This window comes from Odontesthes bonariensis, chromosome 12 (assembly GCF_027942865.1).
Source record: "Odontesthes bonariensis isolate fOdoBon6 chromosome 12, fOdoBon6.hap1, whole genome shotgun sequence".
Taxonomy (NCBI): Eukaryota; Metazoa; Chordata; class Actinopteri; order Atheriniformes; family Atherinopsidae; genus Odontesthes; species Odontesthes bonariensis.
In genome coordinates this window covers 25593673-25611846 of record NC_134517.1, presented here as the reverse complement: position 1 = coordinate 25611846, position 18174 = coordinate 25593673, and the positions used below count along the sequence as shown (strand labels likewise).

The 18174-nt window shown below is 40.8% G+C and overlaps 2 protein-coding genes across 2 annotated transcripts; both read left to right on the top strand.

The window, feature by feature from the left end:
• The first annotated feature begins 983 nt into the window (after positions 1-983).
• heg1 (heart development protein with EGF-like domains 1) lies at positions 984-12798 on the top strand. Its single transcript, XM_075479865.1, has 14 exons — positions 984-1450; positions 5016-6048; positions 6234-6724; positions 7981-8094; positions 8266-8388; positions 8485-8579; positions 8677-8732; positions 8883-9043; positions 9491-9625; positions 9789-9831; positions 9923-9960; positions 10065-10152; positions 10382-10559; positions 11522-12798. Exons 1-14 carry the CDS (start codon positions 1177-1179, stop codon positions 11663-11665), a joined length of 2973 nt encoding a protein of 990 aa, XP_075335980.1. The 5' UTR covers positions 984-1176; the 3' UTR covers positions 11666-12798.
• Positions 12799-13785: 987 nt separating this feature from the next.
• Positions 13786-15932, top strand: LOC142396189 (uncharacterized). Its single transcript, XM_075478741.1, has 2 exons — positions 13786-14671; positions 14984-15932. Exon 1 carries the CDS (start codon positions 13888-13890, stop codon positions 14584-14586), a length of 699 nt encoding a protein of 232 aa, XP_075334856.1. The 5' UTR covers positions 13786-13887; the 3' UTR covers positions 14587-14671; positions 14984-15932.
• Positions 15933-18174: the final 2242 nt, after the last annotated feature.

The window sequence follows — 18174 nt, the reverse complement described above, 5'->3', positions numbered from 1 at the left end:
AGGAAAGCAAGGATTCCTCTAACAGATGTTGTCTGCAGAGCCCTGATCTCATAGGGAACAAAAAAACAGAAGACATTCTGTATCCACAGAAGAACTACAGCGAGATGCTCAGACCAACCTTGACTCTGCCAAATCCTTGGAGGTCTGCATGGAAAAACTTGGTTACATTTGAAAAAAACAAAAATACCTGTGGGAGGCAAAGGACGGACACACCACAGGCAAATTTGATTTAGATTTACTTTCTTTTATAACTAAAAACGTGTTTCTTTCTAATAACTGCCAATTATAGACGCAGCCATTGTTTTAATGACTATCTGCTACCTGGACATAACTACCTCACCTCACAGCCTGCGGAGACTGAACTATGCTCCATGGCTTCATAGTTTGACCAACTATGACCTGACTCCAATAGAGTTCAGGCTACAAGAAATCCTTCTAAGCTCCGTGTTACTTTCACTGTTCACCCTCTCCTTTTTGGAAGTCGAGTTCCAAGGGCTGGTGGTGTGCATGTTGGTGTGTGATAAGTAGAAATATACCTAAGTAGTAAGAGATATGTAACATACACAGTTTTGACTTGGCATCAAAGGTGTTAACAGTTTTTCTTTAATAGGCTACTTGATATTTGAGTTCCATGTAAATCTTTTTTTTTTTTTTTTGTAAATAGGTAGTCCTGCAGTAGCTTTGCAGTTTATTTGAATAAAAATGCTGGACTGTTACATCGTGCACCACAGGGACTCTCATTCTGTTTGTTTTCTATTTCTCAGAACATTTCGCGTCCCTTGAGCGTCATTGAGTTACTTATCAGGGGGTTCATTTAAGGGAAATGCTTCCGACACCTGCAGGCTACACAGGCAGCTACTGGGGTGAATAACGGGTCTTGCAAGTGTGTGTGCGCGCGCGAGCAAGCGCGCGTGTGCGCGTATGTGTAAAGGAGAAGGAGGAGCCCGGGCTCCTCCGCTGTGATAACAAGCTGCAGCCTCGACTCTCTTATCTTCCGTTCCCCGCCGTTTGAGCTGCGGTTCTCCTCCGGACCTTTACCGGGTGTAAAACACGTGTATTACTAAAACTTCACCCAGAGCAGGAGCGCTCCTCTCATGGTGTCCCAGGGAGACTCCCCGGCACCCTCTCGACTTTACGGAAACTATCGGCGGCCGCTCATTTGGGGTCTTGAAAATCATGGAAACGTGGGTTTTGAATCATGTCCTCGGTTTGTCTCTGTCGGTGCTGCTGCTGGGTCTGCCGCGGCCCCTCGAGGCAGGGACCCCCGCTAACCACAGCACGAGCCCTGTAACGGATGGATTTTATCACTCGGAGGCCACAGATGAACTCGGTAACACGGGAAACGGTGCAACTGCAACTTCATACTCCAGCGAGAGTTTATCACCATCACAGAGGAACCTCCTGCTCACACACACTGCTGAGACACACACCGCTCCGGCTGGAAACTTCGGTAAGATCGCTGTGTGGGAGGCCTGTAATGACAATTGTAACTTTGCAGACAAAAAGTTTACAGAACTGGCAAACAGCCTTTAAAAACAGCGCTGCAAGGTAACGTGTTCAAGTGGTCCATGGCTGGAGGATGCAGCAGGAAAGCTGGTTTGTATATATTTAAACAAAAAAGAAAGACAAGATAAGAAAAAAAAGCCCTCGAGAAACCCAAAGGATTGTGGATAATAGTCATCTTATTATCACACCTAGGAAGTTACAAAACTAGTCCATAAATACAAAGCCCGTACTGTTTGTGGCCAGCATGGCTTTCATTCTGAGTGGAATTATACTATGAAGCTGTTGTTTAGATAGAAAACATCACAGGGCTGAAAGTATTTAGATAGACTGATTAATTCATTGATCTCTGGTGCTTCTAAGCCCAAGATAGCCCTCAGCTTTGTTTACTAAGGAGCTCAGTACCCAAAGTTAGGCAACTTACGTATGACACACTGGATCTGCTTGATATTGACACTTTCTGTCTATGCAGATTCATTTTCCGCTCTACCGATGAATCAAACACTACATCATAGGCTTAGATTGAGTGTTTTTTTTAATGCTCTCATGCACACTTCTGCTGTGGAGGAGAGTTAAAGTTCCTTAAATCAGTCCTGTCACCATTTTCGACCAAAATAACATGAACCGCGAAAGCTTTTAAAATGACAGAAAACTGAAAAACTGAAAATGACAGCTCCTGTAAGTGGTTTACCAGCTTATCAACTTAATTCAGTTTGCCCGGTCTCTAGAAAACACTGAGAGACCCACTAATATGTTTTCCAGCCATTACATCATCTACATGTCAGGTTTGGTCAGCATCCTCAGTCGACTTAAGTCTACTCTTCTTGGTTTCCTGTTTCAGACGAGGTGTTGCTGTCGACACAGAAAGCCGTAAAGACAGCATCTGGGCATATTCTTAATTGTCATTGCTACAGACCAATCATAAACAAGCAGTTTGCACATGAATACCCACACGTCAGAGAAGGATTGTGGTGAATTTTGCATGTATATCGTGCACCAAGGAAAGGAAAGCCACATCTAAGCCATGATTTCCAGAACCTTGGATGGGATATTTGGATTTCAGGACACATTTCTTGCACACAGGGCCCAATGTGATCCTCCACACTATAAGAAGAAAAACCCTTTGTTGTGTCCTATAGTTTTAACAAAAGCAAAAAAAAACCTGCACCTCTGAGATACTGGCTCAAGACCACGTTCGCTAAATCAACAGAAGAGAGGATTTAACTGCTCTAATTCAAGCAACAATTTCATCCCTGTGCAGAAGGATTTAGGTCTATAAGCTGCTGTGTTGCAAGCAAAATGCCTCTACCCACCTGGTTAAATCTGCTCCTCTGCCAGGATATAGAAAGAGGGGTTTAATTCTGTGGGTATGCAGGTACATAGTTTTTAATATCAAGATGCATCAATGATACAAATCAACACCATTTGTTTTTTTTACAGCCTCAAAAGTTTTGGCTGTCACATAAGCCTACAAAAAGTATCGGGACAAATGTTTAAATGATGTACATATGCTTATTTGGTGCTATATTTTCATAATTATTGAGCAATTCTTTTTTTTATTAAGTGTGGGTTTATTTGAAAAATGTTTTAAAGCAATGTCCGAGATGATTTGTGGATTTGTGGCAGGGAGCTTTGGATGTTTTTCTTTTTTTTGTTTTATTTGCCATGTGTGGGTTTGGCTGGATTTTGGTCATTTCCACCAACACCCCTCTTTATTCATGCAATTCCATTCAGTCCCACTGGGATCTGTCCCAGACAGTGTCACAACACAAATGCTCTCACACTGAGCCTTGCCCGTCGTCATGGATGCCGCGAGGGAAAGATAAGGCTGAAATTATTCACGCACAGCTTTAAGGTTGCAGTGACTAACCTGCAATAGGAATCGTGAATGTTACGCCGTTACGATCACAAATAATCTCCTCAGCTACAAATATCGTTTTTGGTCGATACAATATTCTAAACGTAGTGCATAAACTTGTGTTACTACTGTGTGAAAGGCCCAGACTTTCCGAGGGATAACAGATGTTAAAAGGCAACACTGACAACTGTGTTAACAGCAGAGAGATCAACAGCAGAGGATCTGGGAGTGTCCATCACTGGTTGCCAGCACCGCGTTCCAGTCTGAGATTTTATTTTGCCCAGACTGGATCCAGGGAGACAAAATGAAATAATGAGAGAGGCTCATCGAGAGGAAGTGAAACAGAAAAATAGTCTGGTGGCCCAGTTCTGTCCATAGACTCCAAGTAGACCGGCTGTTCCGCAGCTGAACTCTCCTTTCTATTAGTTTTGGATGGTGGCTGTTGGTGCTACTGACACTCATTCTCAGAGTTGTTGGTACAGCTTTGGAGGGCAGCCAGATGGGAGGCTGTTAGACAGCTCAGCATCAGAGAGATAGGCAGAGGAAGACCAGGCTCACACTCAGTACAAATGCCCAACTTAACTTAAGTTTGTGTGCACACTTCTGCTCCGTATGTGGGATGGTAAGTATGCAGCACCTGTGTACTGACGCATGCTCGATATTTCTGTTCACTTGAGAACAAAAGAACAGGCTGTAAAGCAGAAACTTATGAAAGGAGCTTTACTCTAAATTGAAAAATGATTGGATATCTTAGATGATATGTATTATATAATGCAAGCCATTAATAGTTAACACAGAGTAAGGGGTCTAGGTGGGAACCTTAAATGTCGTCCCCCTTTGCCCTTGATTCTTGTCCATCTCAGCTGTCAACTGTATAATAACCAAATGCCTTTTAAAAAAAATGCATAAATGTATCTAAACCAACAATCTCTTCTCTACAGTAAGGTCCTCCTAATTTCTGGTAATGTTTTGGGAATTTTGAACAATTTTAAACTAGACTAAAAAGGAACTCTGAACACTCACACCCAGATCCATAGTGTCACTTTTCTGCTCCTGCATGGTGCTCACTCAGCTTTAGGAAGGAAATGGCTGATTCCCAGCAGAGACAGTCACTTCCATATTTAGGACTTCAAGCCATTGTTAGAGTAGACAAGCTGGCTGCCAGTTGTTCCCCACCCAAAATCACTGCCCATCCAGCGAGTTGCACTCGCTGACAGCATCTTCTCACACTGCAGGTTCACCGTCGCCTGGTTAGCACCCTCTGCTGGCCACAGCTCACATGCACATTGGGAACTTTTTGAGGGGGATTTATAATCTAGTCAGACAGAGAGACCTTTGGTTTTTTTTTTTTTTTGGTTTGTTTATCGTTGAGATTTCCTCGACAATTCCATGTTAAAAAAAGTGGTTAAGCTTACTGGTATGAAAGCGTATCAGAGATCAAGGTGACGTGCAAAACCCAAGTAATATGAAGTCCCAATCATCAGAAATTGAAAGTAATACATAGTCATTACAGAGTGGAATTAGACTACCAAAATAGATGACAAATGTTGACAAGTTCCCAAGTACTCTCACAAATGAAACAGAGATGAGTTCATTTTTTTTTTTACATAAATGAGAATTAAACAAAACAATCCATTTTGTTCTTTGTCCACAGAAACTGAGCAGACAAAAACCTTCACAGAAACGAGCAGCGGATCTCCAGAGGCCACAAATCTGTCGACTGAGCCACTTACCTCCACCCTCATAAGTACCAGTGAGGCCAGTAGCAGTAGCAGCAGTAGCAGCAGTAGCAGTGACTGGAAGGACCTCGCTAACACAAACCAGATGCCAGGCATCTCCCATGCTGTGTCCCTGGAGGCCAGGCCCTGGCAGTTTACAGAGGATAAAACCCTGCCCCAGGACAGCCCAGATACCACCCTCCGACAAGGGGATGCCACAGCTTTGGTGTCGCAGACTGCCGTCCTCACCAACAGCACGTACACAACCACCATCAGCCGGGCTGGGGAGAGAACCCTGCTCTCTGTCACTTCCTCCTCCAGCAGCAACACCTCATCTGCAGTTACAGAAGACTCAAGCTCCCAACAGCCTTCCTCCACCTGGGCTGTTCCTCCGAGGCCTGCAGAGACTGAGGGTTATACTCAGAGTGCTCCATCCACGAGGACTATCGGGAGAGAAACAACAGAGCAGCATACGACCGGGACCTTTTCAGAAACTGGGAACCCAGCGGGGATCAGTGGAACACAGAGTTTAACTGGACAACCTAATGCCACCCAGCATCAACACGCTTCAACTTCACAGGGGAGCTCAGACTCTACACCACCCCTCAGGGTGTCAGAGCCCAGCACCGATCAATCAGAAGTGTCCGTTTCCTCCACGCCTCCTTTTACCTCACCTGCAGGTGGTCCTATAAACACGTCTGGGACAGACCAGGGGTCTGGCTCTAGTGTTGGGATATCCACAGAGGCTTCAACAGAAACCCACAGCTCCAGCACTCAAAACCAAGAAGGCACCGAGGGGCTTTCATCCCAGACCAGTGAGGACAGCGTGGACATGGGTTTAAGTGCAGTGCCCTCTACAGTCAGCACCAGTACATCGAAATTAATTACCTCAAATGACTTTGTGACAGATATGCCAGCAGAGGTTACGAGGGTCTTCCACACAACCACACCAGTCACTGTTACAGAAAGGTAAACATAAATTCAATTATTGAGCAGAAAATAGTTCAATTTCACATTTGCGCCCCCTGCTAACTGTTAAATATTTACCACTATATAAAGAGTGATGTGTAAAGTTTTCATGCAGCCTGGAGCTACATTTCAATATTGAAATGAAATGATTATGACACTTGAATGATTTATTTCCGCTTGAACAGATCACCGAAAACAGAGGAAGACACTTCTAAAGCAACTAACTTGCCAACCACCAGTGTGGCCTCCACCACCCCTCCTACAGTACCTCTAACCTCATCCTCAATGTTGAGTAGCACCTATGGTAGCTATACTTCAGGATCCCCAACAGAGGCAACTCTTCCATACACACCATCCTCCACAACAGTCTCCACCTTAGCCTTGCAGACATCTACAGTGCAACCCACTCACCACGTGTCACCCAGGCAAACCCAGAGGCCCTCGACACGTATGTCTAACCCCACAGAGGCCACCACCCTGCAGACTGAGACAAGCACAGGGCCCCAGAGAACCACCACAGCTCACAGCCAGTACGTCACTGCCACCGACATCCACAGCACCCCTACGAGGAGTACAGAGGCTCTGCACACTACCAAGAAACAGTCAGATGGAGGAGCTACAGAGCTTGTGGTAACAACACCACCAACTGATGTCCAGCCCACAAAGGTGCCACCAAGTGAGTAGTTGACCTGGGTTTTTTGTTCAGTTAACTAGCGTGAGATACAGGTTCAGCCTAATTATTTATTATGCATGAATATTAACTGCAATCAAAAAGACTCCGATTTTGTCAAAGTTTAGGACAAAAAAAAAGATTTATGAAGATGACATCAATTTTGATAGATTATAGCTTCAGCAGATATCTTGTAAAATGTATGACACAGTGCCTAAAAATGAGCTAAACTTTCAAGGTCATCTTGCATGAATTCATGCTCATCTCTACGCTTTTGCTGATATCAGTTACTGATAGTTTTAGGTCCAGAACTCAAGAGTTTTCAGTTTTCAGTGAATGGGTTAAAACAGCCTGTATACACGATGTAGAGACATCTAGTGGTGTGCAACTGACAGAATATTAGTCGGTGGTTGGTTTGCTTGCACTGAGCTGCTGCAGAAACATGGCAAACGTACATTATGGTAGTCTTCGAGGAGACAGACCTGAATCGACTGCAGATAAAAAGGATTTTTAAAATACTATGATTCTTAAATTTATGGGTTTCCAGACTAATGAAAACATAGATGTGAATATTGTGTTGCATTTCTGCCAGTAGTTCCAAGATAAATGTTAAATACAGTAATGTTTACCCATCGATAAAACTTAAACATTTTTTGTGCGTCTTGTGAAAAACCTAAAGCCTGTAAAGTCTTTATATTATAAAAGGACAGTTTAAGAGCTCGGATTTATCGTTTGTTATTAAAAAAAAGAAATATTGTAAAAATAATAGGTTGTGCAGATTGACAGAAATTACACTGTACCAAATGTGCTCACATCACATAAAATTTAAAGAAGAGAAGCATGTAACGTCGTGCAACCCGTCTTCATGAGTTAAATGATTCAAGTGGTCCTAAAAGAAAATCGGAAATTACCGAACCCTCCAAATATTTATGTCCATAGCGTGAATTCTTATCAGTGAAGTAAAACGGCCTTAATTCAGATTATCACATACAGTATATAGGTTTTCTCTGGCCTCAAGAAGCAATAAATGAATGAAATTGCTGCTGATTTTACTGATGGGATCTTGCTATTGGATTGAATGAGAGCAGTGTTTGTCTAATCTACCTGACAGATAAGCAGTTAAAAAACAGCACTATTAATAATAATATAGCCCAAGACTCTGACTCATCAGAGAAGAAATGGCAACATTTTGTGTAAAGATACACTGTGACATGGACGACAGGAGTTCTGATGAAACGCCTTCCCTCATCTCTAACATCCAGGAAACCCCTGTGTGTCGAACCCTTGCATGAATGGAGGGATGTGTGTGAGCTATCAGGGGCCTGAGTACACTTGTCGCTGTCAGCAGTCCTGGACAGGACCGACGTGCAACCAGGGTCAGCTTCTTTTTACCATTTCTATCTTACAGTTTGGCCGCATGCTACCTCAGCTTTTTGTGTTTAAATGGCTTAAACCCATTAAAACAAATGTGCAGTGTGTTAGGAATGAGAATGAAATGTATGGCAGATTTATTAACATTGCAATGCCTGTGCGTACTGTGTGTTCAGACGTGGACGAGTGTGAGCAGGACCCCTGCCCCACTGGCTCCAGATGCGTTAACACGCGAGGCTCCTTCAGCTGTGAATGTCCACTCGGCTTTGATCTCGAGGATGGACGCACATGCACCAGAGGTAAAGCAGCAATGAAAGCGTGCACATTTTATGGTTTGTTTTATCCAAGATATTTAGATTTGCTCACCTCTAGGCCTTTTTTCGTTCCTTTCATAGCAAAGACGTTTCTGGGAACATTCAGTTTTAACAGACGCGACCCTTCTATCAAGAGCGCCGCCATGCATGAAATCCAGCGAGAGATCATTCATCTGGTGAGAGGCAGTCCACATCACTGCAGCTTCTCTGTTCATTTCCACATTAGGTTTTTGTGTATTATATCTAATACGCACTTCCTTGTCTTTGCTGCAGCTCAATATGTCATTGTCTGTCCTTCGAGGTTACAGTCGCTCAACGGTGAGCAAAAAGTAAGTCTGTGGCATCACTGAACTCTTCCAGCTCTGTACATGTTCTAGAGTCATGAAAGCAACAGAAGATAAAGTGGCCTTAGCTCTGCTAAGTTTGCTCATAGCATTAGGGAAATCACAACAAATTCATGTGAGATCTCCTCTTCACAGGGAGCAGGGCGGGGTTCATATCATGGCTGTCAACATGTTTTCCGTCACCACTGATGTGACGACTGCTGAAGTCAACAACAGCATCCAGATGTTTCTCAGCAACTGCAGCTTTGCATCAACCCACTGCAGAATGGTCTTGCTGCACAAGCTCTCTTACCACAGTGAGTGTGATAGACATAAATCCTAATGAACATCATCATGAGTGTTTAGGGTTTCCATCTGGGCCTCATGTAAACTTTGAGAGCAGTCCGTCAGGGGTAGTTGTGGATCTATATTTAGCCACTAGAGGGCACAGCTTAGTCACGAGTAATTATTCTGGGCTGTGAAAATAATTGGAGAAAATATCAGCTTTTGCTGGAAAACATCTACACATTATGCAGCTGATATGTTTTGTTTCATGAAATTAAAGTGAATCATGCAATCCATGACCAATATTGATGTTGAAAACTAGAATATTCCGTATGACAACTACATCTTCGCATATACAGTAGAAATGCATGTGTCCTGGAAAACAATGCCGTAAAAAGGAAGTAAATCGGAGTCCTACAGTTGTTCAACACTTGATCCGATTGTCGCAGTCCCTGTAATTCTATCCCTCTGTGTCCCAGCGGAGAGTCTGTGCGAGGCTCAGAACACTCAGTGTGATAAGGAGCGCTCCACCTGCACAGACAGCAGTGGCACCGCCTACTGCCAGTGTCGCCAAGGATATTACAAACACAATCCTGACGACTTGTCCTGCTTAGGTGAGCACTTTTTTCATTGAATTTGCATTACTGTGTAATTACGGCTTGATAAGCTTTTGCTTCCGTCAGGGAGAAAGTGGCTGAATCTTGTGAAACTGCAAAAGAAATTTGTTGAAATGAAGAAGGCTGAAAATGATCAGAGACATGCTGGCTTATTTTTCAGAATGCAGGGATGGCTACAAGCTAGAAAATGGCACCTGTGTGCCGTAAGTTTGACGGTCTTTATTTTTTCTTCCAGATCTAATGAAATAGAAATACTTCAGTCCACTATAGCTTCTCTTTTGTTCTCTTTTTCAGGTGCATGTTTGGATTTGGGGGATTCAACTGTGGAAATTGTAAGTCAGTCTACAGACCGCTATTCAGTTTTCTCATTATGCTGTATCTTTAAATATGCGTTTTTGTAAATGTGGAGCTAAAACTTCGTTTTTTGACCTTACAGTTTACAAGCTGATTGCCGTTGTGGTTTCACCTGTGGGGGGCGCACTGCTCCTCATCCTCATCATTGCTCTCATTGTCACCTGTTGCAAGTAAGATTGCTCATATTGTCCGCACATAAAAGCCTCCGGGGCTTGTTATTTAGTTGAGCTCGGTAAATGAAAAAGCCATTTTCTACAAAGTTTTATTGTCTGTATCAGTTCACCCACATTGCAAAAGGAAAACCCAAGCATTTTCTCACTTTGATAGTTTTGTGATGTCAGTAACTTTTGATGAACCTTGATTTAAATTTCACTCTTTAAAAAATATTTAACCCTTCAGGAAAGACAAAAATGACATCAATAAGATCATCTTCAAGAGCGGGGACATGCAGATGTCTCCGTATGCAGACTTCTCAAAAAATAACCGGATATCCATGGAGTGGGGGAGAGAGACGATAGAGATGCAAGAGAATGGCAGCACAAAAAACCTGCTGCAGATGACTGACATCTACTACTCTGTAAGTAGAATGAAAAAAAGTTAAGAACACACAAATCGCTGTCCTTTCCAAACCTCTCTTGAACTAAGTGATTTGTAGCTCTGGCTTGTGGACATCTTAAATAAGGCTGCTTGGATGGAGGTGCTCAAAGAAAAGAGATGAGTGTAGAGGTATACGTTGTATAGCTGCCCCCACCCTATAAATAAAGGCATAATAGGCTCGTTACCTACAAATTTTGCTCTCCTTGAGGAATATTGGCCTGTGTAAACCATATCTCTGTCTTAAAAGCTTTCAGAGGATGTGGAAAGGAAGGACGCATGACCAAAGAAGCATGAACGATTATATTATTACGTCTAGAACTTTGTCCATCAGTCCAGAAAAGAAAACACTAAATAATGATGATGGAATTGGATGAACACCATGAAGCCCTGCTCTTCATAAAAAGGTGGAAAAAAATCACGTATGTCCCAAGTTTCCAAAAGACATCCTTGGTGTCTCACAACCCTTCTGATACAACGTTTTGTAGACGGAGAAAGACAAATTTCTCAGCAAAACTGCACAGTATCTGTGTCTAGAAGCAAGAGGACACTGCACACCAACGACTGCTCAGGATCTGGAAACAAGTCATTTAGCGAACAATGAATCCAATACGGTGTTTAGAGTTTTTACAGGAGGGTTTTTGGGTGACTGGTGATGCAGAATGTGATATGTGTGATGATAGGTGAAGATGAGACCACATTTTAGGAGTAATAAGTTTAGAAATCCTGGTAATTCCAAATAGTTGCAAGTGTTAATTTGTCATTTTATTTCCAACTGTCTCTGATTTTTTTTCTGCCTTTTCTACACCGACTTTTCTTGATTAGGTTTTAAGTTTTTGTTTTTTGTGTGGGTGTTTGGATGCAGCAGATGATTGAGTTTTTACTAGAGGAAACTGAAAGATGCAGACGTCATAAACTTCATTTTCTCCCTTTCTGTGCCCTCAGCCTGCTTTGCGTAACTCGGACCTGGAGAGAAATGGCCTGTATCCATTCACAGGTCTTCCAGGATCTCGCCATTCATGCATCTATCCCGCACAGTGGAACCCCTCTTTCATCAGTGATGATTCACGGAGAAGAGACTACTTTTAAGTGCCCTTCTTTGGACACACACACACACACACTTACTGTCAGACTCTTAATGTTTTACTGACAATAATGTTAGGTATGGGTTTACTGTCACTCTAACAATGCTGGTGCGTGAGCTGCACTGTTAATGAAAACTCATTTGATAATCTAAAATCAGGGCTGGACACTGAATATGCAAATATGTGTCTATGTGTGTATGCATATAATGTAAGAACACATTTTAAAGTCAAATGTGTTCAACCGTGTGACCATTTCAATGTTTTTGCATGTTTTGATTCATTTACTTCAACTCATGTGTACTTCACGTTGCTGCTCTCGTGTTACATGTGTTTTTCCTACCTTTAATGCATCCGCTCATTCCCAGCTGCAGCGTGAAGCTGAGTGATCTCTTACAGTGAACATCATGTCCGCCTCTACATTTTACAGAGTCATTGAGGCCTGGTAATACAGCACTGCATTAATGCACAATGATGAATTAAAGTATTTATGACGTTCTCATTGTGCTTACCAGGAAAGTGGAAAAGCACAATACACAGCAGTGATGTATGGTGTGTAGCAGATAAACTGGAACGTGCAAAAACTTGAGATACTGCAGCTCCTCAAGTGCTGAAATATGAATGTGTGTGCCACTGCTGTGATCTAAAAAAAAAAAAAAAAAACACTCCTTGGGTAAATGTTTCAGATGATAGCAACAAACCACAGAGGAATGCACAAAGTCTGTTGATCGAGACTGACTCATAGGAATGACTTTGTAACCTGATGTCAGCCGTTATTTATTCCATGTATGTCGAAGTTGTCCACAAGTAGCATAATGGATATCACATTCATACATACCTATGGACTTTAGAGGGATAAACCTGTGGCTTGTGGTATGTGTTTGTGTCTGTTTGAGAGTAACACGTAGAGAGTGAAAAGTGTGATGCATGTGTGTGAGAATTTGTATGAGAAATGATTATCTGTATACCAGAAGGATTATAACTGTTGATAAGTGTTTGAATGTAAAGATGTATCATAATTAGCTGCTTCTGTCATGGATTATTATTTTTATGAGTATGTTCTTCCTTTGTGTTGATACAGCGTGTTGATTCTGGCGTTTTAGTCAGATGAGCTTATTTAAATAAAATGGTTTAACAGCATCTTGTCCAAATCCTTTTAAGTGCTTGTGTTGTAACTGAAACAAAACACATAGTCTAAAAGTGAGTCGGAGACCTATTGTTGAAAAATTAGAGCTTGAATTTATATTCTTTATTTATATTCTTGTGGTGAATGGTAAATTCGTGTCCTTTCCTGTTTAGAAGTTTTTGCTCAAAGTAAATATCTGCAAACCCTCCAGATGAATCTGAAATGCAGTTGTGACCGACACGTTTAAACATAACTCCAAAGATTCTGGAGGTAAATCGGAAAACATCTTGCATTCGATCCTTCACCAGTTGGTCTACATGATTCCTGAATGCTTATAGACTTGTTAACAAAGAGGAGATGCAACAAAGTGGTAAACATGTCCCTGAGTCAACTTTTTGAAATGTTTTGTTGCGTACAAGTTCAAAATGATAATTTTTTTTCTCTCTCTCTCTCTCCCTCTGTAAATATACACAGTATCTGTCTGGACTGAAATTTCCATCTATTCAAATACACAGACCATTACATTTCCTCATCATGTTTGGCTGTTTAACTTTGACTTTGCATATAAATGAGGTGACGCTCCATGCCTGGGTTCTTCCACACAAAGAAAAAAAAAGGAAAGATAATTTGTCATTTTCAAAACTTGAGAAGATCTGAGAACTTTCTGTTGGCCCTGTTTGCATGTATGTAAATATGTACGGTTCATTGCTACCAGGATATTGTTTCATTTGCCCTCTTGCGGGTCTATTTAAAGGACACTGGTGTCCTTTAAGGAGAAGTGACCGTGAAACACAGAGTGATACAACTACATTCTGATATTTTCCTTTTCAAAACCAACAATGGAACGTCAAATAATTGATATAGGTGAGCTGGCTTTCGTATTAATCAATGCTCCTCTCTTCTTCTTCAACATTGCTGTAAACATCTTCTTTGCGTGTTGCCTGATGTTCCCGCTGGGCTGCAGGGAAAAAATCAAACAACCCTTAAAGACACTACTGGGGCTTATTGTCTGTTGTTCCATTTGCTATTTTGCCTCTTTGGCTTCATTCTATATTGGAATTAAGGACCAATCAAGCTTGGAATTCTTGACTGGGTCGTTCCTAATGGTTACGTATTGTGGACAAAGTAGCATGACTTGTTATGTTTGGCTGAACTTCTTCTACTTCATCAACATTGTCCCTGTACATCAAGCTCTATTGATCTGGATAAAGAGGAACAGCAGATCCGTCATCTATGCAGTTTTGATTTTCGAACAGATGTTTTATTTGCTTCTTAGTGTTTACAGTGTTTCAGTTTTACTCATTTCCAGACCAGTTAATTACAATAATGGAACAATGAATCAACAAGGTATTCCGGAATTTTCTGGCAATGAAATAGTGATAACCATCTATACCTATATGTTTATCTGTTTGTGTATTATGATGGCGTCAAGCTTTTCCACTGTGCACTACCTGCACAGGCACATGAAGAGCATGGCACAGGCTGGAAGCCACTTCACCACACCAACGATGCAAAGTCAGATGAGAGTCACAATCACTGGAATCTTGCAAGCAGTTCTCTATATTTTGTATTACGCCTTCAATATCACTGACGTAATGACCTATATGCTCTGCCCACACTTTTCGTTCAGTAGTTGGGTTTCCTTCACAGTGACCTCACTGTACATATCAGGCACCACAGTTAACCTGAGTATTGGTCAGATGATGTTCAGACAAAAGGCAGCCAATGTCTGGAAAGCACTCAAAGCTTCTGTTGGCATGGTAACTCATGATGTGAAACAGCAGACCAGGGGGGCCAGATAAAAATGTAGCTGTTCCAAATGTCGCTGTGAATCTCGGAGCTTTGCTGCGATACTGCAGTTTTGTGAATGGTGATTTCCATTGAGTGGTAGGTTTGAATTAATTTAAAGTGATAGCTGATGAAAATGTAATACATGTACATGAGATCTAACATTCTGTCTTTTGATTGAACAGAAATTAAGAATTGTGTAACTGCATCATTTAAGGGATTGATTCTGACTGACACAGTAACACAATCAAAAATAGTCAGAAGTGCAACATAGTGGATACTTTGAAAACTGTTGACTGTACATCTATTTCAATGTGAATTGTTTTTTTGTTGTTGTTGTTGTTGCAAATACTGCAAATACTTCAAATGTACAACACTGAACAGAGGTGAAAAACTCCCTGTTTCCATCAGTTAGATGCAACAATGGAAGAAGACACCAAAACAGAGACAACATACAGAATGAAGACATTTGAAAAGAGTTTTCTGCACATCTTCTAGATATGGGACAGAAATATCCAAAGGAAACAAAAGGAATGGAGACTTTGACTGATCAACAACCTTCAAGTTTCGGACTGTACCTGCATAGAGAGCACTTTTAATCTTAATCTGTTTGCGTTATGGTGGCAACCACTGGTGCCATTGTTGTCTACCTGTGCAGACACATGAGGTAAACATTTTCAAATGGCCTGTTGCTCTCCTGTGCATGGTTGAGCAGTCAGGTGAGGATCACTGTCAATGGCTTCCTTTTGGGAGTCCTGTACACATCCTGTGCTACATCGATTATGGGTTATGTTTTCATCAGTAGTTCTCTCTGTTATCATGGATCATATAAAACAATAATATATATATATATATGTATATACTCACTTATGTGTCATAAACTTTTACATGTCTTACCAGAGGGCAACTATTTGAGGTGTTTGCATGTATGGGAACTCTCCCTGTAGGAGCTCAAAGACAGCAATTCTGTTTTAATTGTCAAACTTGAATGTCTTTATTTTTGCATCAACAGATAATCACAAAGATGTACTGGCTGTACTTTAAAGTGTAATGGTTTTTTCATTGTCAAAATATTTCCTTACTCAAATTTTTATCGAATCAAAATTTCCATCAGATGTATTCAAACTGACTTTTATTGAAGAATTTATTGTGTTTAACAGCTATTGATACACATAAAGCAACAAGAGGGGTGAAGACCATGATAAGAATGCAACGAAAATGTTGAATATATGCGAACAAAAATATTAAGTGATGTTTTTGTTTTTTTTAAATAGGTGATTTCACACTAATGGACTTTATTTTCATTCTATTTGTATTTGATGCAAATACCACAGATTTATTTTACTGCGCAGAGTTGGATTGGCTTTCATGTAATAGAGAGGAGTGGAGATATAAAATTGACAAAACTGGAAAACAACAGGAAGATCTATCCAACATGCATCTGCATGGTGCGACCACTCCAAGGAGAAAGGATCAAGCAACCTTTGAAGCTTCTCCTGGGCTCCTTGATTGTCAGCACAATTGCTTACCTGATGTCAGTTTTTGCTGTGTTTTTTTCTGTACCCCTGGTTGAAAGCAGCAACATCACCCACGTCGCACCTTTGGTGTCTGTTTGCTGTTTGTCCTCCAGTATATCCTCCTCTGTTTGGCTGAACTTCTTTTACTGCACCCAGATTGTACCTGCACACAGAACGCTCTTCATCTGGATTGAAAAGAATATCAAAGCCATCATATTCTGCATTTGGTTCGTCAAAATCGTTTACAGCGTGCTTGACTTCACTGTGGTGCTTGTAAAAGTCTTTCCTTTGATCCAAGGCAACATTTCACAATACAACAGCTTGTAGTAGAAAAAGGTTATTATATTTTGTTGCTTGATCTTTCATTTAAATATTTATAAGTTGAGTTAACTGTATCATTAATTGTCATCATGACCATGAATCTGAATGTTGGCTGATGTAAAATAATTAATAATGAAACCTCCCTCATCTTCTAAACTTGCCTGCTAATTACTGTTGCTCCAGTAATTTCGCATTAATACCTTGCTGTTAGCATAAACTGGTGGTTCTGTAACTACCTATAGCTAATTCCTTCTGCTGTTTTCTCTCCTTGTAAGACTGAATTGTGACTTATTATGTACTATCCTTATTTTGTAACGATAAGAAAAGTCTTGTGATACTGTCCTACGAATTGTTCTACCAATAAATCAAGGAATCTCTGCCAGCTCATCATTCTGCCCTGTCCTTTGTGTGTTCTACTGAAAGCGAAGCGCACTGACAAGTTTCATGATGTTTGGAAAATGGTGGACATATTTTGAGGGTCTTCTTAAGTTCTGTTGATCTTCTGATAACCCCCAATAACACTCAAGGATTCCAAGTATTTCAGTGGGTGCACTTTAAAGACTTGAGCTCTCATGCTTGATTTGTGACCTCTCTGATGATGCTACAAGTTCAGATAAAGTGGACCAGAGAGCCAAACCTTTATGGATGTCGTGGACAACCCTGATAGCTTAGATGTATGTTAGTATTACATTAGTACTGATATCAATGATATCAAAATTAAGCTAATGCAGTATGATAAAGAAAAAAAAAAGTTTGGTCTCCCTCACTGATTAAATAAGCTGTATTACACAGTATTTGACATCAGCTGACATTGTGAGTTATGCTGATGTTGTTGACAGTTGTAGTTAATTAGTTTCAAGAATGGGGACCAGGTACAAGGGTTTTGAGAGTAATCACGGAGGTGGGAATTATGAAACTCTGATATATTCTGTTTATAGAGTCATCAGAGTAAATTGATTAAATAAACTAGATTAATCATGAGTTCTTTGAAGGAGTTGTGAAAATAATGTTTAACCTCACTTTACTTAATCACGTATCATAAATCAGAGGTTGTAGTTCATACAGGCACTTGTTTAAGGGCTTGCTTCCAAAAGCAAGAGCAATACTTTGTGTCAATTAGTTTGGGCTCTGCTAAGGCAGGCATGATTAAATTTTTTATTGAATTTATTGAATTTTAAAAAGAAAAAACAATCAGTCGAGAAATTTCTACATATGATTCCTCAATGCAGCATTAAAAGTAGGGTCATTCCATGGACAAACCAACGGCTTACATTCGATTCTGAATGCATCATGAAATGCCACCCAAGGCTTTTTCATTTTTGCTGTTCTATAACAACACCACAAGCTGTGTAAGGATTACAATAAACTACAGCTAACACCAGTTATTTAACATCAGCTGTCTGTGCACACAGGATATTTGCTGCCAGCCTGTTTGGTTGTGCCTATACTTTACAGCACTGACGGTGCACGCCATCATCACGTATTGTAATTATTCTTGATGACATGAGCAAAATATCTTACAATGTTCATCACATTTAAACACTTGGTCATCTAAAGAGAAGGAGGGAAAATGTACCCTTTTGTCCTCTTAATCCAGCTCTATGAGGGGACAGAATGACCAAAGCCATCAGCATAAATTAGATGATTAATGCATGCCAAATTAATAAATGACAAAAGACTAATATGACTAAAGATTTAGTTCATTTTAGACATCTATTTAGTGAGTAAAATCTCAGGTAAATATAGCACTTTGTACAATATGTT